The 23,821-nt window shown below is 43.0% G+C and overlaps 1 protein-coding gene across 2 annotated transcripts in view; it reads right to left on the minus strand.

The window, feature by feature from the left end:
- Nucleotides 1–21,511: 21,511 nt before the first annotated feature.
- OCA2 (OCA2 melanosomal transmembrane protein) overlaps nucleotides 21,512–23,821 on the minus strand; it is an 809,946-nt gene continuing 807,636 nt past the window's right edge. For both annotated transcript variants that reach the window (XM_069757832.1, XM_069757833.1), the window contains one exon: nucleotides 21,512–22,542. In XM_069757832.1, coding sequence (XP_069613933.1) covers nucleotides 22,455–22,542 — 88 coding nt within the window. In that variant the 3' untranslated portion in view covers nucleotides 21,512–22,454. The remainder of the gene's footprint in view (nucleotides 22,543–23,821) is intronic.

The raw sequence follows: 23,821 nt of genomic DNA on the forward strand, positions 1-23,821 counted from the left end.
TAGATTATAGATAGATAATAGATACATAGATAGATAATAGCTAGATAATAGGTAGAGAGATAGATGTTAGATAGATAATAGATAGGTAGATAGATAATAGATAGTAGATAGAACGATAGATAGATAATAGATAGTAGATAGATAGATAATAGATAGATAGTTAGATATTAGGTAGTGATGAGCGAGTGTACTCGTTGCTCAGGTTTTCCCGAGCACACTTGTATGGTCTCCGAGTATTTGTAACTGCTCAGACATTTAGTTTTATTGACGCAGCTGCATGATTTACGGCTGCTAGCCAACCTGAGTTCATGTGGGGGTTGTCTGGTTGCTAGGGAATCCCCATATGTTTTCAAGCTGTCTATCAGCTGTAAATCATGCAGCTGAGGCAACGAAAACTAAATCTCCGAGCTCTTACAAATACTAGATCACCCTAGCGTGCTCAGCAAAAACCCCAGCAACGAGTACAGTAGCTCATCGCTAATAATAGATAGATAATAGATAGATAATAGATGATAGATAAATAGATAGATAGATCTACAGATAATAGATAGATAGATCTATAGATAGATAATGCCAAGCCCGATGTTTAGTAATAATCATTAACAAAATGTTATATAAAGAGTTAAATAAAGACACACACACACAATCTGTGTTGGCAGGGGTCACACTTGTGAAAAACTCGCACGAGTCTCAAACCCTAATACTCAGCACTGACGCTGACACTGGTACCGGAGCATTCAGATACATAGAAATACATGCAGCCGCACAATATGGTCCTGAGTGTCGGGTATTGATGCGAGAGACTCGTGCAAGTTTCTCGTAAGTGGGACCCCAGCCTTACGCAATATGTTTAATTTTTTTAAAAATTGAAAAAAAATGGTGTGAGCTCCTGTGCAATTTTCTGCCCCAGAGAGGGAGAAGCCAGTGACTAGGGGCCAATGTTTATAGCCTGGGAAAGGGTTAATACCCATGGATCTTCCCAGGCTATGAATATTAGCCTGCAGGTGCATATTTAGCCCTTACTGGCTATTAAAATAGGGGGACCTCCCCCCAAAAAAACGATGTGGGGTCCCCCTATAATTTATAGTCAGAAAAGGCTATGCAAACAGCTGCAGGCTGATATTCATAGCCAGGAAGGGACCATGGATATTGCCCCCCAGCTACAAACACCAGCACACAGCCGCCCCAGAAATGGCGCATCTGTAAGATGCACCAATTCTGGCACTTAGCCTCCCTCTTCTCACTGCCTTGTAGTGGTCGCATATGGGGTAATTAGGGGTTAATGTCACCTTTGATTGTAAGGTGACATTAAGCCGGCTTAGTAGTGGAGGGGTGTCAATAAGACACCTAACCATTACTAATCCAATAGTAATTAATGGGTTAAATAAACACTAACATACAGAATAAAGTATTTTAATTAAATAAAACACCACACAGTTTTGCCATCTTTATTGTACGCTCATTCCTGCAATGCCCTCGTTTTCCTGGAAAAAAATAAAAAAAAATAAACCAACAGAACTCCCCGGTCCGACGCAGTCCATTTAATAATGAGTGTCCCATGATGATCTCTCCCATAGAACTGTTACATCAGGAGATGTGACAACTCTATAGGCTTCCAGTGACAAACTGACAGGAGACAATGGCTCCTGCAGTGTTATCACGGAGGCTTCAATGGCCTCTCACTTTACACCACTGCTGCGTGAGAATTTTCCCATGCAGTGGTGCCGCTAGTGAAAATATGAAGTCTGCACTCTCAGCGGCTGAGGGATACAGTGCGGAAGGATACCTTCTGTCATTGCATCGCCGGAGCCCACGGAGAGCAGTTCCATCTGCCGATGTGACAGCTCTCCACGGGAGATCATCATGGGACACTCATTATTACATGGATTACTGCGGATCAGGGAGTATACTGTTGGTTTATTATTATTTATTCATTTATTTTACAGGTGATCGATGACTTCGGGGATTTGCTGTGGTGAGTAGATACTGTATGTTGTATGTACTGTATGTCTATATGTGTTTATGTGTTGTTTTTTTTTTTTCTAATAACCGTTGGACACAGTAATGTTTCTGCCTTGAAATGAGGTTTATTGTACTAACAGAAAATGTGCAATCTGCATTCAAACAAAATTTGACAGATGCATAAATATGGGCACCCTTATCAGTTTCTTGTTTTAAATACTCCTACCTACTTTTTACTGACTTACTAAAGCACTTTTTTGGTTTTCTAACCTCATTGAGCTTTAAACTTCATAGCCAGGTGTATGCAATCATGAGAAAAGCTACTTTTTTTTACCAATAGTACTGGATGTTTGGACCACCTAATTGTTCCTGGATAAAATAGGTAGAGCTGTTTAATGAGGTGTCGGGGCTCCCAGCAAAGAAGGCTTACACTGCTCCCTTAACCACCAAGTCTTCATTGAAACTTCACTTCAAAGCTTTAAATTCTGGCCCAAACCCAGAGACCTCACGCATGGCCCATGGCTCACTGCTGCCGTGGCATTTGAAAATTTATACTGTGGGTCTATGAATGCCACTTTTCATGCTGTCATGCTTTTTGTCACCACTTAAGTTGTTGTGTATACTTTTGGCTTGTTCTCCCATTGAATTTAATGGGGTTTTGGTACGTTCGTCAAACTTTTTGGCGAATGTCTAAATGTTCAGCAAATCAAACCTAACCGAACCCTAAAAGTTTTGCTCATCTCTTCTCAGTAAGCACAACATGACTGTTGAAACCAGGATAAGCAATCATTATGTGGCCCAGCAGTTTACTGCAATTTTTCCTCTACTAAGTTTCCTTCTTTCTCCTCCCTCACTTTTCTCATTTGACAGCTCTGATTTTACAAGAGCCAGAGATGAATTTGAAAAAAAAAGTATGTGGGAAGATGCAGTGAACTGCTCGGCCTGACCAAATGTGCATGGAGCACCTGTACTTACTTTAAACAGTCAATTCATGAGGACACAAAACTTAAGGCAGAGAGAGAGACAATACAAGTACACTTGTAGGACAAGGCAAAAATGGAACAGTTGCATTTTATTTAAAATTTCACTAAAGACTTACAACTAATATCAACATATTTGCTTCCCCATTTCTTCCTCCCTTCCAAAAAGCTCAACAGTTGTGCATGAAATTACCCTAAAGCTGGTATCATGCATGCATTTTTTGGGTAATTTTAACCAAATACAGTGGATCTCAAAAGAAGGGTAAATAGATGAGCAGACTGATCATGAGTGGTGGATGTGGTGAAGTGGGGTCCCAGGGTCGCTGCTGGAGGAAGCAGGAGTGGGGTGATGCTGCAGACCTCAGGCTGGGATGAGGGGGTGTCCGATTTGTGGCGCACGACTGCAGGGGTGTCCGGTAATGCTGCAGGGGTATCTGGCACTGCAGGTGACTCTGCCGACATTTTGCGAAAGGCCAGAGCCCCCACAGTTCCATGGTTTCCATCAGCGCTGAGATCTCACCTCCTGATCTCCATCTGCGCATACGCCACTGCCAGTTGCCATTTTCCCGGAGTCCACCGCACTGAAAACCATGGAACTGCGGGGCTCTGGCCTTTCATAAAGTGTGGGCAGAGCCCCCCGCAGCAGCACCGGACACCCCCGCAGGATTGATAAAAAAGCCTTTAGTCACTCTGTGACTGCAGAATGGTGACAGCTTGTGGTGTGAATGCTGTCAGAATTCCACAAAATTGTCTGTGCAAGTGAGCGGTCATGTGACCGAACATATGTGATTTCTATACCACTCTTGCCAACGAAGCATGCTTAACCTCTTTCTATAGAAGTCCATTGTGAGAAACCTGATAAGTCTAATGGGAGTGAGACCGTAGGTATGCAAATAGTATAAATGCAGTCACATGACCAATTGCTCACACTAGCAATACCAGGGAGTCCTGATTGCATGCACTCCACATGATGTCATGGTTCAGAAGTATGCAGTCACAATGTGAAAGAGTGACTGCAGACTTGCCTAAAGCCTGAACAACCCATTTAAGTTAGTGTAATCCTCTTAAAGCAAGTGAGATTCCATTCTGTGGCAAGTTATCAAGACCTGTGCATTGTGGGCCATAACAACATTTGCTACATCTGTACATTGAATGAGATCAATATGAGCACACCCTATATGTATTTCTTCCACGATACAAAATAAGACAGATCCATCAACAGGATGCACTTTGTGTTGATGAATCTGTCGTAGGGAAAATCAATGGTAGGTTGGACCTTTCTATGGTTTATAACACTTTTCTAAGAATAATGAATTTGTTAGAAAAACTGTGTGTCAATATAGTGTTTAGCCAGAAAAATAAATACATTGATAAATCTGCTCCATTGATTTAATGTTTTAGAATTATTACATTCATTCACACTGATTATTTACTTATTATTAGAACAATACATTATTGAATGGCGTATTTCCATAACCTTTTCCAATGGCTTCAAATTAATTGAGGGTAACTAATCACATAAAACTGTCTAATCACTTGGGCAGATATATGACCAATTTATTTCTCAACAAATGAGTTGGGGAGATTCATATACTAGATGTTTAGATACATGTATTCTTGGCTAAATTATTTCAGCTTCATCGGCATATCTTATTTTCCTATGACAATTCTGCTGAATGGGATTAAAATTACAATCTTGGCTTCAACAAAAAATGCCAAAACCTAAACAAAAGCCCAGAAAGAACAATAAATACCCGGCTATAAAATCCCTAATTGATCTAAAAGTAAATTTTGGGTCATCATCATCATGACATATTTCAATACCTCCAACAATTGCAGAGCTAGATTTTCACTTTGAAGAGGCTGACAAATTATAGAAGCTATTTAAAGAATGTGCTTTATGTTTCTGATAAGAAAAACATATTTTAGTTGCTCTATTACAAAATGCTCAAGAACAGGTAAAGGAACATTTAGTACAAATGCTATTGTTCATGGCATTAAAGTGAATGCCATAATATGTATTGTTTCTCAGCAATTATGCCCATCAGGTGTTTTTCTTTAAAGCACAAGTTAAAATACAGTTCATTTAGTTACCAGGGAGGTTTTATCTTGATATAATTCACTGAACAGAATTTAAACAAAAGATTCAAAGAAACGTCACAAAAAAGAATAAAACAAGCTCTACAATTTTAAAGGAAATGCGCTGAAAAGTATAATCATTTAGAGTCTTGGCAAGCATTCTATAAATGCTGATGAAGGAAATAATGTACTAGGAATTCCTTGCATTCTGGGTTTAATCCGGGCGGGGGGGGGGGGGGGGTGAAGAGTACATATGTTCCAAAATTTAAAAATTTTATTCTGAAATGTGAAGCAATTAACAAGGATTTGTTTGAATATTTTTGACAGTTTGCCTGCATTCATAAGTCATAATACAGCTATGTGCATATTAGGGACATAAGTTTGGCCCCCGCTGAAATTATTCAATAATATGGGATCCTTTGAAATCACTGTATAAATGTGAACCTAAGGCCAGGTTCACATTGCGTTAGGGCAGTCCATTTAGCGCAGTCCGTAGCGCTATGCGCTAATGCAATGTACCAAAAGGGATCGCGATTGCTGATACCGCTAGCGCAGATCCCCGATCTGCGCTAGTGAGGAACGGACCGCGAACGCTGCAAGCAGCATTCAAGGTCCGTCACTCAAATGACGGCACATCGCTAGTGGGCATGTGGGCATGCGCTAGCGATGCGTTCGCCATTACAAACAATGGCGGCGTTAACGGACTACGTATTCCGCAGTGTAACATAGTCCGTTAAACATACCGCCATAACGCAATGGGAACATAGCCTAACACTTTTTTCCCTTAAATGTATTATGTAATTTTTTCCCACCTTTTATGGCTAGTAAGCAGCAACACATTTATGAAATGCAAAACCCATTTTACCAGTTGCCACCAAGGAGGTGTACAGTTGCATCCTATTGCAGCTCCTGACTTAGATGCGGGCTCAAGTGGAACCTGACATCTTTCTCGGCAGATAATGGCGACAATAGCAGCTCTAACAATGGCTGTCAACCTGTTAAATTTCACTGTAAATCTCTGACAACAACATTTACCGTGTGCAGTGATGTAGGTGCACTGATTTAACAGACCATTGGTGGGCTGGGGGTCTGCTGAAGATTCTGGTTCCTGTCAATATACTACTCACATGAACACTAGTTTCTGGCTGCTAATCAAATAAAACAGTAATTTGAGCTATATACAGCAACACTGTAGAATTTCTGTGTATAGTTGAAATGATAGGTATGAGTGAGCACTAAAATGATTGGATGCTCCTTACTAGAACCAAGCAATTCCTAATGTTTGGATGCTCGTTTCGGATAACAAGTATAATGGGAGTCGATGGAAAATCCAACCATACAAGGAGGTGTGAGGGGCAGTGAAAATATTGAAATGTATGTAAAAAAAGGCTGATTGGAAAGAGAACAGCATGAGGAAGAACCCTGGAAGCATCACTGACTGCCAGATCGCTGCTGAGAACAATGGTGTCACACTTTTACTCTACTTTAAGGACTGACAATAAAACATTCCAAGCTGACGAGAAATTGCAGTTTCCAGGAAAAAAATGTTAAGAAAAATTATTTCCTGCATAATGACCTTCAAGGAAGGTAAAACTTTAAAACTATTTAAAAAAAAAAATAATTTAAGTCATCCAAAATTGAATTCTTAATAGTGATGAGCGAGCATGCCCGGAAGAGCCCTGCATATTTGGTGCTCATTAGAGGGCCAATCAATATGCAGGGATTGTCTGCCACACACTAATGCCGCAGCCATGTTGGTTGTGGCATTACAGTGATTGGCTGGCCACACAGCGTCATCAGGTCTATATCAGACCTGGAGCCGCCCTGCTCATCACAGTCAGCTCTGAACTTAGTGTAGGGATAGTTGCTGCAGAGATAGGGACAGATTTGGTGGTGTAGAAGTTAGTGTAGGTATACCATATTGAATACAGAAATCCAACAAAACCAATAGTCCTCCTTAGGACTAATTACGGTGTATACAAGCATCAGTACTAGGTAGGCAAAGCAGGCATTGTATGTGGCATACTTCATTGCATGCAGCAAGAGGGTCCATTCCATTACTTTCTGCTGCTGCTGCCTATTACAGATATTTACCATATATACATAGCCCCAAGTATCAGTGGCCAGGAATAATTTTTTTTGCATCTTAATCCTGATTGTTTTCTTCAAAAGTAATCCAGAGCACACTTTTTTTTTCTTTTTTTTTGTTTCATTTGCTTGTTGGCAGTGCATAATACAGCCAGATTCTTTTCATATAACAGTGTGAAAATCCAGCTATTTTAAACAGGGGTTTGGCCGACCCAGCCATCACATCTGAGTACACAGACAATTCTGTCATTTCTGGGCTACTGTAAAATATTTTTGGAGTGTCTTATACCAATTATTGACACCAGTTTGCAGAAAAAAAATAGTTACCAACAGGCCAGGTATTTTAAACAGTGGTTTGGCCATCATAGGGTTCACATCTGAGTTCGCACAAAATTAAGCCATTTCTGGGCTACTGTAAAATGTTGTTGGAATGTCTTATACCAATTATTGACACCAGTTTTCTGAAAAAAAAGGTACCTACAGGGCATTTATTTTAAACAGAGGGTTGGCCATCCCAGCCATCACATCAGAGTGTGGAGACAATGCTGCCATATCTGGGCTATGTAAAATTTTGTTGGAGTGTCTTTTGCCAATTATTGACACCAGTTTGCTGAAAAAAATAGTTACCTACAGGCCAGGTATTTTAAAGGGAACCCGTCACCCCCAAAATAGAATATGAGCTAAGCCCACCAGCATCAGTGGCTTATCTACAGCATTCTGGAATGCTGTAGATAAGCCCCTGATGTATCCTGAAAGATGAGAAAAAGAGGTTAGATTATACTCACCTGGGTGGGCGGTCTGATCCGATGGGCGTCGCGGTCCAATCCGGGGCCTCCTATCTTCATAGGATGACGTCCTCTTCTTGTCTTCACGCTGCGGCTCCGGCGTACTTTGTCTGCAGAGCAAAGTACTGCAGTGCGCAGGTGCCGGGCCTCTCTGACCTTTCCCGGCGCCCGCGCACTGCAGATAAAGTATGCCGGAGCCGCAGCATGAATACAAGAAGAGGACGCCATCGTAAGAAGATGGGAGGCCCCGGACCGGACCGCAACACCCATCGGACTGGACCGCAGCGGGATCGCCCCTGGATGAGTATAATCTAACCTCTTCTTCTCATCTTTCAGGATACATCGGGGGCTTATCTACAGCATTCCAGAATGCTGTAGATAAGCCCCTGATGCTGGTGGGCTTTGCTCATCTTCGATTTTGGGGGTGACAGGTTCCCTTTAAACCAGATGTGTCAAACTGCATTCCTCAAGGGCCTCAGACCATGCGTGTTTTCAAGATTTCCTTTGCATTACACAAGGTGCTGGAATCATTCTGTGCAGATGATTAAATTATCACCTGTGCAATACAAGGAAATCCTGAAAACATGACCTGTTTGCGGCCCTCGAGGAATGCAGTTTGACACCCCTGCTTTAAACAGAGTTTGTCCATCACAGGGTTCACATCTGAGTGTATAGATTTGGGCATCTTGCCCGGTCCACTTGAAGCGAGGCAAGAGGAGATGCCATGTAGTGATGCCATCCAGAGCAAAGAAAGCAGTACACAGGTGGAGGGAGGCATAGCACCCCAAAAAGCAAGAAGAAGCAGCGCGGTGGCCGCAGACAGAAGGTGGGCTACCGTTTCCCGTAACACCAACACAATGGAAGTTGCCAGTCCAACTGTTAGGTCTTCCCGAGTTTGGTTGATTTTGAAAGAGTCTGCCGATAACCCCAAAAATGCCATTTGCACTACCTGCCATGCCAGCATCAGCAGGGGTAGCAAAACTACCAGCCTGACCACCACCAGCATGATCAGGCACATGGCAGCAAAGAACCCAACTTTGTGGGCCAAACCTCAGGGTCCAGGAACAATGTCTGTGGGTGACACTACAGCTTCTTCTGCTGTTGTGAGTGAAAGCCAATCCCCTGTGAATGGTGCATGCGAAGATGCCTCCTGTCCTGCACCTGTCATTGCACACACTCAACTAGCACCATCATCAAGCACGTCCACATCTTTGTCCCAGTGCAGCGTTCAGTTGTACATACCCCATCATTGGAACGCAAGCACAAATACGCAGCCAACACACAACAATAAATTCACACATTTCTCATCTGCTTGCGCTCAAAATCTTGCCTTTTAGGCTCATGGAGACGGAAGCTTTCTGCAACCTGATGGTGGCAGCCAAACCTCGGTACTCAGTCCCCAGCCACCACTATTTCTCCAGTTGTGCCATCCCTGCATTACACAAGCACATGTCCCACAACATTAGCTGTGCCCTCAACAATGAAGTTACAGGGAAAGTCCACCTAACCATGGACATGTAGACAAGTGCTTGTTGGCAGGGACAGTTCATCTCGCTGTTGGCACACTGGGTTAACAAAGTGGAAGCCAGGACCTCTTTGGACCTTGGGAGGGAACACATCCTCCCGATGCCAAGGATTGTGTGCCCTACAGTATATCAATCAGGGTTGCCACCACAGTCTACATCTCCTGCACCTCCTCCTCTTCTTCAGCCTCCATCTCCAAAATAACCACATCAGACACAAGCTGGAAGCACTGCAGCACTGCCTCATCCAAGCGACAACAGGCTGTGCTGAAGCTAATATGCTTAGGTGACAAACCGCACAATGCTGAAGAGTTGTGAACAGCTCTGAAAGAGCAGACAGATCTGTGGCTGACGCCACTGAACCTACAGCCAGGCATGGTCGTTTGTGACAATGGCCGGAACCTGGTGGCAGCTTTAAGGCAAGGCGAGATCACACGTACCATGCCTGGATCATGTGCTTAACCTCTTTGTTCAGCGTTTTCTCAAAAGCTGCCCAGAGCTGCTGGATCTGCTTGTGAAAGTACGCTGCCTGTGTGTCCATTTTAGAAAGTAAGCTACAGCTTCCGCCGCCTTTGCCATGCTTCAGCAGCATTTGCAGCTTCTGGCTCATCAACTGGTGTGTGATGTCCCCATAAGTTCGAACTCTACACTGCAGATATTATAAAGGATTTGTGAGCAGAATAGGGCAGTTGTTGACTACCAGCATCAACAAGGCCATCGGTATTCAGTTCAGACTCCAAACATAAGACCTCATGAGTGGACATGGATGTCAGACATATGTACAATCCTCCAAAACTTTGAGGACTCTATTAAGATGGTGAGTGGTGATGATACCATAATTAGCATCACCATCCCGCTTTTGTGTGTTCTGAAATGCTCTCTGCTCACAATCAAAAAGGATGCATCGCAGGTGGAGTACGATGAGATGGAGCAAGGAACCATACAGGATAATTACACACAGCCCAGCCTCATCTCATCCCAATGTGGATTGGGTGACAATGAAGAGGAGGAAGAACAATAACTACTTCCATGCGCTATAGATGGTACTACATGCACAACTGTCATACCATCTGTTCATGGTTGGCCTGAGGACAGGGAGGAGGAGGAGGAGGAAAAGAGCATGTTCAGTCATCCTCTTGGTGAGGGCACCTAAGTCTTGCCTGTTAGCAGTCTGGCACGCATGGCTGAGTTTATGTTATGCTGCCTTTCCCGTGACACTTGCGTTCTCAAAATTTTGGGTGACAGTCATTACTGGTTGGTGACACTTCTCTTCTTCTCAAGGCGAACTGGTCTACTAAAATGTTGCAGTACCAGAGGGCCCTTGTTGCGGAATTATTAAAAAAATTCCCATATAAAAATGCTGGCGGCAGGGGTCACAGTGCGTTGGAAAGCCAAGGAGTACAGGTGAGAGAGACAACTCCAAGCCAGCAGAGGAACACTGGCAAAATTCAGGGAGACTTATCTCAGACCCTGCCATTGCACTGGCCCTGAGGCTTAGGGTACTTTCACAAGGAGTGCAAAGTTTTGGAAGATGCCGAGGGAGTACCTTGCTGACCATACCAACATCCTCCGTGATTCCTCTGTGCCTTATAATTATTGGGTATCTAAGCTGGACACGTGGCATGAACTGGCTCTCTATACCTTGGATGTCCTGTCACTTGCTTTTTTTCAGAACAGGTATTTAGTGCCGATGGCAGAATTCTAACTAATAAGTGCATTTGTCTGTCAACTGAAAATGCTGCCAGGCTGACTCTTAAAAATGAACAAGGGCTGGAATGGGCCAGACTTCTCAACACCACCGAATGATATCAGCGTAACAAACTCAAATCCAGTTTCTTTTTTTTTTGGGAGGTGTATTCCCATGCACCTCTTCAGACCCACACACGGGTATACGCTTCCTAAATTGGCCTATTTGCTGTTGTCCTCCTCATCCACTATATCACCAGGGTGACCATGGTCCGTGACACATCACCAACATTATTGTTTTAAATGGTGTTAATAAAGGCCGTAAACAAAAAATTTTGACAGTATGTTGATGTATACCCCCAGGGGGAAATTTTTGTCAGCCCATACACTGGCTGCATGGGCATTACAAGTATAGGAGACCCGCTCCTTTGTAATGGGGACAGATTTTTAGGAGGCCCTCCTCCATGTCTCTTCATGCACCACCACTATAGCACCAGGGTGACCGTGGTCCGCGATGCAACACCACGTACAGGATGGCCACCTGAAAGCAATGTTCCCATTATTAGTAATTTAGTACTCCCATACTGTTTGCCTGTGCAATGAATGCAAGGCCTGCCAAGAATGCCAAGAGTGTGCAAAGCAGTCATCAAAGCAAAAAGTGGCTACTTTGAAGAATCTAGAATATAAGACATAATTTCAGTTGTTTCACACTTTTTTGTTAAGTATGTAACTCCTTCAGTGTGAATGCACAATTTTCATAGTCATGAAAATACAGAAAAATCTTTAAATGTGAAAGTGTGTCCAAACTTTTGGTCTGTACTGTATATATGCACTTTGCTTTAATTAAAATTACTCTGTTATGGGAGATTGTATCCCGAGATATATTAGCACTTTGCACTTTATTGATTATAGGGAATGCCATCTCCTTTGATGCATTTTTTGTAATACTTGTCTGCCATTATTAGTAGTTTCCGCCAATGATAGTCAACACTCGGTTACGTTTTGAGAATATCCCTGTGTTTATATTTGAAATAATTTTTAATACTTCTCAATAAAATATTTTATTTTTTTGCCTATGCCTCTTTATCCCTTTTAGATTTTTTTAAGTAGGATTTTTTTACTATGACAAATATGAGGTTGGTTCAGAATCATAGATAGACCTTTGATGTTTATAAAGTTTTACTGCAATGCAGCAATAAACTGCAAAGCAGGCACAATGCCTGAAAAACAGCCTAATGTTCACACAATACAATTGTGTTATTTTTTTACAGCGATTTTCAAAATTATATTTAAAATCCTGTATTAGTCACAATTTTTTGAAAATATGGACAAAAGTAAAAAGTGTGGTTGCATTTTGTTTGCATATGTGCAGATCATCTGTTGACGTTAATTGCTTTGCAGAGGTAGTCTAGTGGCTGGGATGACAAAAGCAATTGATTTTCCTTGAAAAAAACCTCAAAACAAATAAAAGTAAAAGTGAAATATAATTTGAATCTTGCTCAATTGCCACTTTTCTATGGTGCAGCACTGCTTCCTCAAAATCACCCTCAGTGTGACAACAGACTTTGTTTAGAAAGTGAGGCTACATTCACGTCATGTTTCAGCCACACGTTTGTAGAATTTGGGGTTAATTCTGCAGCCCTATAAAACAGAGTTTGGGTGGAAACCCCAACAGAGCCATCCATTTTAATGAGCCTCTGTTCTGGCAGTATTAGGCTGCCGTCACACTAGCAGTATTTGGTCAGTATTTTACATTGGTATTTGTTAGCCAAAACCTGGAGTGGGTGATAAATGCAGAAGTGGTGCATATGTTTCTGTTATACTTTTCCTCTATTTGTTCCACTCCTGGTTTTGGCTACAAATACTGATGTAAAATACTGACCAAATACTGCTAGTGTGACGGCAGCCTTAGTCTTTTTAAGATGGGCACAAAAGCATAGTAGACTGTTGTGAATTCTGTTATCAAACTCCCTCCTGTGGTCATGAATGGTACTTCGGCGAGTATTGTCTATGGACTCCCTCTGGTGGCTGTGAGTGGAGCTGCTGCTTCTGAGGTTCCTTCCATAGGTGATTCAGTTTATTCTTTTGCTGGCTGCTCTATTTAACTCCACTCAGATCGTTACTCTATGCCAGCTGTCAATGTTCTTGTACTGGTTCAGTTCGGTCTTGGATCTTTCTGGTGACCTGTCTACTCCAGCAGAAGCTAAGTCCCTGCTAGTTTATTATTTGTTCATTGTTTTCTTGTCCAGCTTGCTATCATGATTTTGCCTTGCTAGCTGGAAGCTCTGGGATGCAGAGTGGCACCTCCGCACCGTGAGTCGGTGCGGAGGTCTTTTTGCACACTCTGCGTGGTCTTTTTGTAGTTTTTTGTGCTGACCGCAAAGATACCTTTCCTATCCTCAGTCTGTTTAGTAAGTCTGGCCTCCCTTTGCTGAAACCTGTTTCATTTCTGTGTTTGTGACTTTCATCTTAACTCACAGTCATTATATGTGGGGGGCTTCCTTTACCTTTGGGGAATTTCTCTGAGGCAAGGTAGGCTTTATTTTCTATCTCTAGGGCTAGTTAGCTCTTAGGTTGTGAAGAGGCGTCTAGGGAGTGTCAGGAACGCTCCACGGCTATTTCTAGTGTGTGTGATAGGATTAGGGGTTGCGGTTAGCAGAGCTCCCACTTCCCAGAGCTTGTCCTTTGTTAGTTTAACCATCAGGTCTTTTCGGGTGCTCCTAACCACCAGGTCCATAACAGTACAGCTGGCCCAAAGTATTAATGCATCTCAATAGAGGGATAAGAGAAGTTCTGAGACCATTTTTTTTCTCTGCAGCGTGTTTTGTCTTTCTTTTCCCCTTAACCTCTGGGTGGTTCAGGACAAAGGTGTAGATATGGACATTCAAGGTCTGTCCTCTTGTGTGGATCATCTCACTGCAAGGGTACAAAACATTCAAGATTTTGTGGTTCAGAATCCGATGTTAGAGCCTAGAATTCCTATTCCTGATTTGTTTTCTGGGGATAGATCTAGGTTCCTGAATTTCAAAAATAATTGTACACTGTTTCTTGCTTTGAAACCCCGCTCCTCTGGTGACCTCGTTCAACAAGTAAAAATCATTATTTCTTTGTTGCGTGGTGACCCTCAAGACTGGGCATTTTCCCTTGCACCAGGAGATCCAGCATTGCGTGATGTAGATGCGTTTTTTCTGGCGCTTGGACTGCTTTATGATGAACCAAATTCAGTGGATCAGGCAGAGAAAATCTTGCTGGCTTTGCGTCAGGGTCAGGATGAGGCGGAGGTATATTGTCAGAAGTTTAGAAAGTGGTCTGTGCTTACTCAGTGGAATGAGTGTGCCCTGGCGGCAATTTTCAGAAAGGGTCTTTCTGAAACCCTTAAGGATGTCATGGTGGGATTTCCCACGCCTGCTGGTCTGAATGAGTCTATGTCCTTGGCCATTCAGATCGATCGGCGCTTGCGGGAGCGCAAAGCTGTGCACCATTTGGCGGTATTCTCTGAGCATAGGCCTGAGCCTATGCAATGTGATAGGACTTTGACCAGAGCTGAACGGCAAGAACACAGACGTCGGAATGGGCTGTGTTTTTACTGTGGTGATTTCACTCATGCTATCTCCAATTGTCCTAAGCGCACTAAGCGGTTCGCTAGGTCTGCCACCATTGGTACGGTACAGTCTAAATTTCTTTTGTCCGTTACTCTGATTTGCTCTTTGTCATCCTATTCTGCTATGGCATTTGTGGATTCAGGCGCTGCCCTGAATTTGATGGACTTGGAGTTTGCCAGGCACTGTGGTTTTTTCTTGGAGCCTTTGCAGTATCCTATTCCATTGAGAGGAATTGATGCTACGCCTTTGGCCAAGAATAAGCCTCAGTATTGGACTCAATTGACCATGTGCATGGCTCCTGCACATCAGGAGGATATTTGCTTTTTGGTGTTGCGTAATCTGCATGATGTGGTCGTTTTGGGGTTGCCATGGCTACAGGTCCATAATCCAGTTTTGGATTGGAAATCTATGTCTGTGTCCAGCTGGGGTTGTCAAGGGGTACATGGTGATGTTCCATTGTTGTCAATTTCGCCTTCCACTCCTTCTGAAGTCCCTGAATTTTTGTCGGATTACCGGGATGTATTTGATGAGCCCAAATCCAGTGCTCTACCTCCCCATAGGGATTGCGATTGTGCTATTAATTTGATTCCTGGTAGTAAGTTTCCTAAGGGCCGACTGTTCAATTTATCTGTGCCAGAGCACGCCGCTATGCGGAGTTATAAAAAGGAATCCTTGGAGAAAGGTCACATTCGCCCGTCGTCATCACCGTTGGGAGCAGGGTTCTTTTTTGTGGCCAAGAAGGATGGTTCTTTGAGACCTTGTATTGATTACCGCCTTCTTAATAAGATCACAGTCAAATTTCAGTACCCTTTGCCGCTGCTGTCTGATTTGTTTGCTCGGATTAAGGGGGCTAGTTGGTTCACCAAGATAGATCTTCGAATGGCGTATAATCTTGTGCGAATTAAACAGGGCGATGAATGGAAAACAGCATTTAATACGCCCGAGGGCCATTTTGAGTACCTGGTTATGCCATTCAGGCTTTCTAATGCTCCATCTGTATTTCAGTCCTTTATGCATGACATCTTCCGAGAGTACCTGGATAGATTCATGACTGTATATTTGGATGATATTTTGGTATTTTCGGATGATTGGGAGTCTCATGTAAAGCAGGTCAGAATGGTGTTCCAGGTCCTTTGTGCGAATTCCTTGTTGGTGAAGGGGTCAAAGTGTCTCTTTGGAGTTCAGAAGGTTTCATTTTTGGGTTTCATTTTTTCCCCTTCTACTATCGAGATGGACCCTGTAAAGTTCAGGCCATTTATGATTGGACTCAGCCGACATCTGTGAAGAGCCTGCAGAAGTTCCTGGGCATTACTAATTTTTACCGTCGCGTCATCGCTAATTTTTCTAGTGTTGCTAAACCGTTGACTGATTTGACCAAGAAAGGTGCTGATGTGGTCAATTGGTCCTCTGCGGCTGTAGAGGCTTTTCAGGAGTTGAAGCGTCGTTTTTCTTCTGCCCCTGTGTTGTGTCAGCCAGATGTTTCGCTCCCGTTTCAGGTCGAGGTTGATGCTTCTGAGATTGGAGCAGGGGCTGTTTTGTCGCAAAGAAGTTCTGATGGCTCGGTGATGAAACCATGTGCCTTCTTTTCTAGAAAGTTCTTGCCTGCTGAGCGCAATTATGATATTGGCAATCGAGAGTTGTTGGCCATGAAGTGGGCATTCGAGGAGTGGCGACATTGGCTTGAAGGAGCCAAGCATCGCGTGGTGGTTTTGACGGATCACAAGAAATTGACTTGTCTCGAGTCTGCCAAACGGTTGAATCCTAGACAGGCTCGATGGTCGCTGTTTTTCTCCCGTTTAGATTTTGTGGTTTCGTACCTTCCGGGCTCTAAGAATGTGAAGGCTGATGCCCTGTCAAGGAGTTTTGTGCCTGACTCTCCAGGTGTTCCTGAGCCGGCGGGTATTCTCAAAGAGGATGTAATTTTGTCTGCCATTTTCCCTTGATTTGCGGCGGGCGTTGCAGAAGTTTCAGGCTGGTGGACCTGACCGTTGTCCAGCAGAGAAACTGTTTGTCCCTGATAGATGGACTAGTAGAGTTATCTCTGAGGTTCATTGTTCGGTGTTGGCTGGTAATCCTGGAATCTTTGGTACCAGAGATTTGGTGGCTAGATCCTTTTGGTGGCCTTCTTTGGAACGGGATGTGCGTTCTTTTGTGCAGTCCTGTGGGACTTGTGCTCGGGCTAAGCCCTGCTGTTCTCGTGCCAGTGGGTTGTTTTTGCCCTTGCCAGTTCCGAAGAGGCCCTGGACGCATATTTCCATGGATTTTATTTCAGATCTCCCTGTCTCTCAGAGGATGTCGGTCATTTGGATGGTTTGTGATCGCTTCTCTAAGATGGTCCATTTGGTACCCTTGTCTAAATTGCCTTCTTCCTCTGATTTGGTGCCATTGTTTTTCCAGCATGTGGTTCGTTTGCATGGCATTCCGGAGAACATCGTCTCGGACAGAGGTTCCCAGTTTGTTTCGAGGTTTTGGCGGTCCTTTTGTGCTAAGATGGGCATTGATTTGTCTTTTTCTTCGGCTTTCCATCCTCAGACAAATGGCCAAACCGAACGAACTAATCAGACTTTGGAAACATATCTGAGATGCTTTGATTCTGCTGATCAGGATGATTGGGTGTCCTTTTTTTCCTTGCCTTTGGCCGAGTTCGCCCTTAATAATCGGGCCAGCTCGGCTACTTTGGTTTCGCCGTTTTTCTGTAATTCTGGTTTTCATCCTCGTTTCTCTTCAGGGCAGGTTGAGCCTTTGGACTGTCCTGGTGTGGATACTGTGGTGGACAGGTTGCAGCAGATTTGGACTCATGTGGTGGACAATTTGACATTGTCCCAGGAGAAGGCTCAACGTTTCGCTAACCGCCGGCGCTGTGTTGGTCCCCGACTTCATGTTTGGGATTTGGTTTGGTTGTCGTCTCGTTATGTTCCTATGAAGGTTTCCTCTCCTTAGTTTAAGCCTCGTTTCATTGGTCCGTATAAGATTTCTGAAGTTCTCAATCCTGTGTCATTTCGTTTGACCCTTCCAGCTTCTTTTGCCATCCATAATGTGTTCCATAGGTCGTTGTTGCGGAGATACGTGGCGCCTATGGTTCCCTCCGTTGATCCTCCTGCCCCGGTGTTGGTCGAGGGGGAGTTGGAGAATGTGGTGGAGAAGATTTTGGATTCTCGTATTTCGAGACGGAAACTCCAGTACCTGGTCAAGTGGAAGGGTTATGGTCAGAAAGATAATTCCTGGGTTTTTGCCTCTGATGTTCATGCTGCCAATCTAGTTCGTGCCTTTCATTTGGCTCGTCCTAATCGACCTGGGGGTTCTGGTGAGGGTTCGGTGACCCCTCCTCAAGGGGGGGTACTGTTGTGAATTCTGTTATCGAACTCCCTCCTGTGGTCATGAATGGTACTTCGGCGAGTTCTGTCCATGGACTCCCTCTGGTGGCTGTGCGTGGAGCTGCTGCTTCTGAGGTTCCTTCCACAGGTGATTCAGTTTATTCTTTGGCTGGCTGCTCTATTTAACTCCACTCAGATCGTTACTCCATGCCAGCTGTCAATGTTCTTGTACTGGTTCAGTTCGGTCTTGGATCTTTCTGGTGACCTGTCTACTCCAGCAGAAGCCAAGTCCCTGCTAGTTTATTATTTGTTCATTGTTTTCTTGTCCAGCTTGCTATCATAATTTTGCCTTGCTAGCTGGAAGCTCTGGGATACAGAGTGGCACTCACGGTGCGGAGGTCTTTTTGCACACTCTGCGTGGTCTTTTTGTAGTTTTTTGTGCTGACCGCAAAGATACCTTTCCTATCCTCAGTCTGTTTAGTAAGTCTGGCCTCCCTTTGCTGAAACCTGTTTCATTTCTGTGTTTGTGACTTTCATCTTAACTCACAGTCATTATATGTGGGGGGCTTCCTTTACCTTTGGGGAATTTCTCTGAGGCAAGGTAGGCTTTATTTTCTATCTCTAGGGCTAGGTAGCTCTTAGGCTGTGAAGAGGCGTCTAGGGAGAGTCAGGAACGCTCCACGGCTATTTCTAGTGTGTGATAGGATTAGGGGTTGCGGTCAGCAGAGCTCCCACTTCCCAGAGCTTGTCCTTTGTTAGTTTAACCATCAGGTCTTTTCGGGTGCTCCTAACCACCAGGTCCATAACAGTAGACCACGCTTCTGTGACAACCGAAGTGGCCTGAATTATGTGAACCAAGTCTTCTAAAGAGTTAAACTTTCAAGGTGTTTTAAAAACAATCAACTTTGTAATTATTTTTCTTTGGAGCTTGGGACAGCAGCACCACACTGTTACTGCTTCTAAATAGCAAAAAAGAGCTTGCCGCTCCAAGCAATCAAAAAAGCCAGAAAACAAAAAAGCCAGAAAACAGGAAAACAGTGAGCTCCTGTCGAAAAATGTGAGTCAACCCTTTTGTAGTGTTCTTGCAGCATACACTGTACTCTTGCTTTTTCAGCATGCATATTAATTGCTGAGGTGCCCACCAGGGTTTTTAAAGCCACTATAATTAAACTGCACCTATTAAATTGTAAACGGCTGGATACATTTCCGGTGTCCCACTCAGCGATATTTCATACCCTTTGGATGAGCCTCAAGCAACATTCAGCCCCACAATCGCATATGTACTGTGCATGTAATACAATGGAGAATTAATTTTTTTCTTTTCTAGCAAGATGGGACAGCCGGCGCCTACGCAATAGCAGCCACTGGCGAACGCCGATAGCTGCTACTGCACAGGCAGTGCCAACTTGGAGGAGGAAATTTAATTTTTTCCTCTAGCAAGATAGTGCCTCTGGCACCCGCGCAGTAGCAGCTATTTACTACTACCCACATTTTCAAAAGTTAAGTAAATAGGGCAGCACACTGCAGCGCCAAAACATGCAAACTTGAAAACACGAAATTTGAACTGCATTACTGCACTAGAAATATGAAAAATGAGAGCTTTTAGCGCATAAAAATGGCCAATTTTATGTGTACCTCATAGCCACTTTACGGCATCTCTCTTATACGAGGTCCTACGCTTGACATACCTTCGCGCTGCAGAATAATCGCATGTGTACTGTTTGTGTAATAAAAAATGTTTGAGGTTATCCTGATGCTAAAAAAATAAATACTTTTGAAAATGTGTTTCAAAAACCTGACCTGCACATCCAAACATAGACTAAGTGTGAACAGGTGCTGAACCCAGAGTCGCCAACTCGTATATAGTTAAGTAAATAGGGCAGCACACTGCAGCGCCAAAACATGCAAACTTGAAAACACGAAATTTGAACTGCATTACTGCACTAGAAATATGAAAAATGAGAGCTTTTAGCGCATAAAAATGGCCAATTTTATGTGTACCTCGTAGCCACTTTACGGCATCTCTCTTATACGAGGTCCTACGCTTGACCTACCTCGCTGAGAATAAACGTCTCCATCTGAATGGGTACATGTGAAACATCTTCTTGGACTGAAATTCTCTCTCTCTGTGGAGGGGTATTGGACCTACTATAATTAAAACACCTGAAGCTAGGAGGCGGGGAGTGCACAAAATATAATAGAAATATGAAATATGAAAAAATAATTATAGTAGGTCCAATACCCCTCCACAGAGAGAGAGAATTTGAGTCCAAGAAGAGGTTTCACATGTACCCATTCAGATGGAGACGTTTATTCTCAGCGAGGTAGGTCAAGCGTAGGACCTCGTATAAGAGAGATGCCGTAAAGTGGCTACGAGGTACACATAAAATTGGCCATTTTTATGCGCTGAAAGCTCTCATTTTTCATATTTCTAGTGCAGTAATGCAGTTCAAATTTCGTGTTTTCAAGTTTGCATGTTTTGGCGCTGCAGTGTGCTGCCCTATTTACTTAACTATATACGAGTTGGCGACTCTGGGTTCAGCACCTGTTCACACTTAGTCTATGTTTGGATGTGCAGGTCAGGTTTTTGAAACACATTTTCAAAAGTATTTATTTTTTTAGCATCAGGATAACCTCAAACATTTTTTATTACACAAACAGTACACATGCGATTATTCTGCAGCGCAGGTGCTATGGCTGGCGTCTGCAGAAGTTTTTTTTGTCAATAGGTATCTATAATATTCATTATATAAACTAGGGAGCAGGACAGTGAGGGATCAGTGACCTGTCAGCAGTCTGCATTATGAATACCTAATCAGAGCACCACATGAAGCCCCCCACAGGCTGCCCCGAAGCATGAGCAGATCATTAACTCAAAACTGAAAATAAAGATTACACAACAACCACAAGACAGATTTCATTACCAGGTATCATTGTAATCAGTATAACGGCGCCGACCTGACACTGTCTGTCGGTTCCTCTGCACAATCCTGCTGACAGGTTCCCCTTAAGTTCATTTTTTATATAATTTTATAAGCACTTTTTCATATTTGACCACCTAAGATGCTGTGTGCACATACACTAAATGCTTGGAAGAAACTGCTGACAGATGTGCTCAGAAAATCCACAGTAAGGGCGCAGTCAGGTGCCCATATAAATCAGAATATGAGATCAGAACACAGTGCATGGATTGGCCGGCGACTCTCCCATACAGAGTATGACAGCTGAATAAAAAAATAAGACGCTGTCACGCTTGGGTCGGGAGAACTGCTAGCCTGTCCGTGCACTGCATTCCGATCTCTGTCCATTTTATACAGCCACCTAACGGCGTCCGAAGAATGAAATTATTCAGAAAAAAAAATTAATTTAGATCTTAATCAGGGCTGAATGCCAAGCAGCAAACTTATTGAGTAACAACAATACATGCAATGTGAAGAAATATTACTATTCATCAAATAAATGTAGTCCCATAAATTCACAAATACACTCATATGGGTCTAAATTTAAATTTATTACCAGTTAAGGTTTTTCATTAATCTTGAAAGCATCATATCTTGATTATTACAGTACATTTACATTACATGTGTATATTACACATTAAACTCACAATTGATGCTTTTAACAATACCAAAGTATGCAAAAATTCAATAGCCAACCACTTGATTTTTACTTGATTGTGTGTCCTGCAGCAAGTTATGGGATCAACCTAAAATTCATACAATTGGACAAAAACAAAATGAAAATACAACTGGATAGCAATTACATTTACGCAACTTTTTTTTTTTAATTATTAATTCTTCATAGTTAAAAGTGGGCTTTTAAAATAGTACATCTGTTTTTTCAATTTGCTAATGCAAGCATGACACTTGTTTCATGGACTCATTTCAATGACAAAAAAGGGGTTTTATTGAATTTTGCAAAAACGAGTAGAGGGCAGGAAATGTATTTCAGTACCAAATTAAGCATCCCACATCTACAGTATTGAATCCCTGGCTGATCCACTGTCACTGCTTTGGAGGTCCCACTAATCCTTTAGTGATGAAGCCACATTTATCATTCTCGTGACCCCTGAAATTAATTGCTGGCCTTAAATGGTGATGCTGACATGTGACCACTGAGGTCAGTGATTGACTGCAGCGGTAATATGAATGATGGATGTGCCATAATCATGCAAGACCAATTGTGACCACTGAAGAAGCAAGAGATTGAATAGGTCTATAATGTGACCACTGAAGAAGCAAGAGATTGAATAGGTCTATAATGCTTATCTTTCATTTCCTGCCCTTAGCTAATTAAAAAAATATCCAGAAAACTTCCTTTGCAATGACCCAAAATAGTTTGTTTCCTGCTACAGTACAGGAATAAAATAACTTCACCAGCCCTTTACATATAACTGTGGTAACAGTGGAACTGTTGTAATGGGAATTGTCTTTTCTCATGAATTCCATTTGAATACAACATGTGACACCAACAGATAACACATTCCAATTGTGGTGGAAACGATCATCATGGGGAATCCCAATCTGAAAAAGAAGAAAGTAGTGTTTCAGTATGAGTTTTCTATGATATGAATATTGTCATATTTGATTACATCACAGAACACAACTTAGGAGGTAGCCATGTATTTGAAATAGCACATATAATATTGTCTGGGGAATAGGACATATAATCAATGTCAGACTGAATTGCCATGGGCCCACCAGTAACATTGACTTTAGGGGTTCTCACTTTTCACCTGCATACAATTATTACACTACCCTTGTTCACAAATTTATCTTAATCTCTATATAATAAATAATAAACTGAGTAGTATGGTTAATGATGATGAGATGCTGCTTTTCTTCTGTACCGAGTGAATTATGCCAAGTACCGCCCATACTGTGAGGTTGGGGGCCCAGATCTGCACAGGAGCCCACTGGGGGATTACCATGTTTCCATATGGACCACTCTCAGCCAGCATATAATATTAAGCAGTACAATATACATGTTAGAAGTTTTCATGGAAGCACAGAGCACAAACAGGCTGCCTCATTACAAAAAGCTTAATTGTAGACTGAAATGTTGCAGGAAAAGACTATCTTTAAAAATGTGCCAGATAAGGCAGAAAAAAATCCTGAAAAGTGAGGATGAGTCAGTTCAATAGACCTCTCAGGCTTCCTCCTGACTTATTTGCTCATAAGGATATGCTAATTGCCTCTTCTGAGAAAAAGAGGACTTAAGGTACCGTCACATTTAGCGATGCTGCAGCGATCTAGACAACGATGCCGATCGCTGCAGCATCGCTGTGTGGTCGCTCGAGAGCTTTCAAACAGACAGCTCTCCAGCGACCAACTATGCGAAGTCCCCTGGTAACCAGGGTAAACATCGGGTTACTAAGCACAGGGCCGCGCTTAGTAACCCGATGTTTACCCTGGTTACCAGTGCTAATGTAAAAAAAAAAAAAAACACTACATACTTACATTCCGGTGTCTGTCCCCCAGCGCTGTGCTTTCCTGCACTGACTGAGCGCCGGCTGGCCGTAAAGCACAGCGGTGACGTCACCGCTGTAATCTGCTTTACGGCTGGCCGGCGTTGACAGTGTAGGGAAGCAGAATGCCGAGGGACGCAACAGACACCAGAATGTAAGTATGTAGTGTTTTTTTTTTTTTTTACATTTACACTGGTAACCAGGGTAAACATCGGGTTACTAAGCGCGGCCCTGCGCTTAGTAACCCGATGTTTACCCTGTTTACCAGTGAAGACATCGCTGAATCGGCGTCACACACGCCGATTCAGCGATGTCTGCGGGAGATCCAGCGACGA

This window comes from Ranitomeya imitator, chromosome 3 (genome assembly GCF_032444005.1).
Source record: "Ranitomeya imitator isolate aRanImi1 chromosome 3, aRanImi1.pri, whole genome shotgun sequence".
Lineage (NCBI taxonomy): Eukaryota > Metazoa > Chordata > Amphibia > Anura > Dendrobatidae > Ranitomeya > Ranitomeya imitator.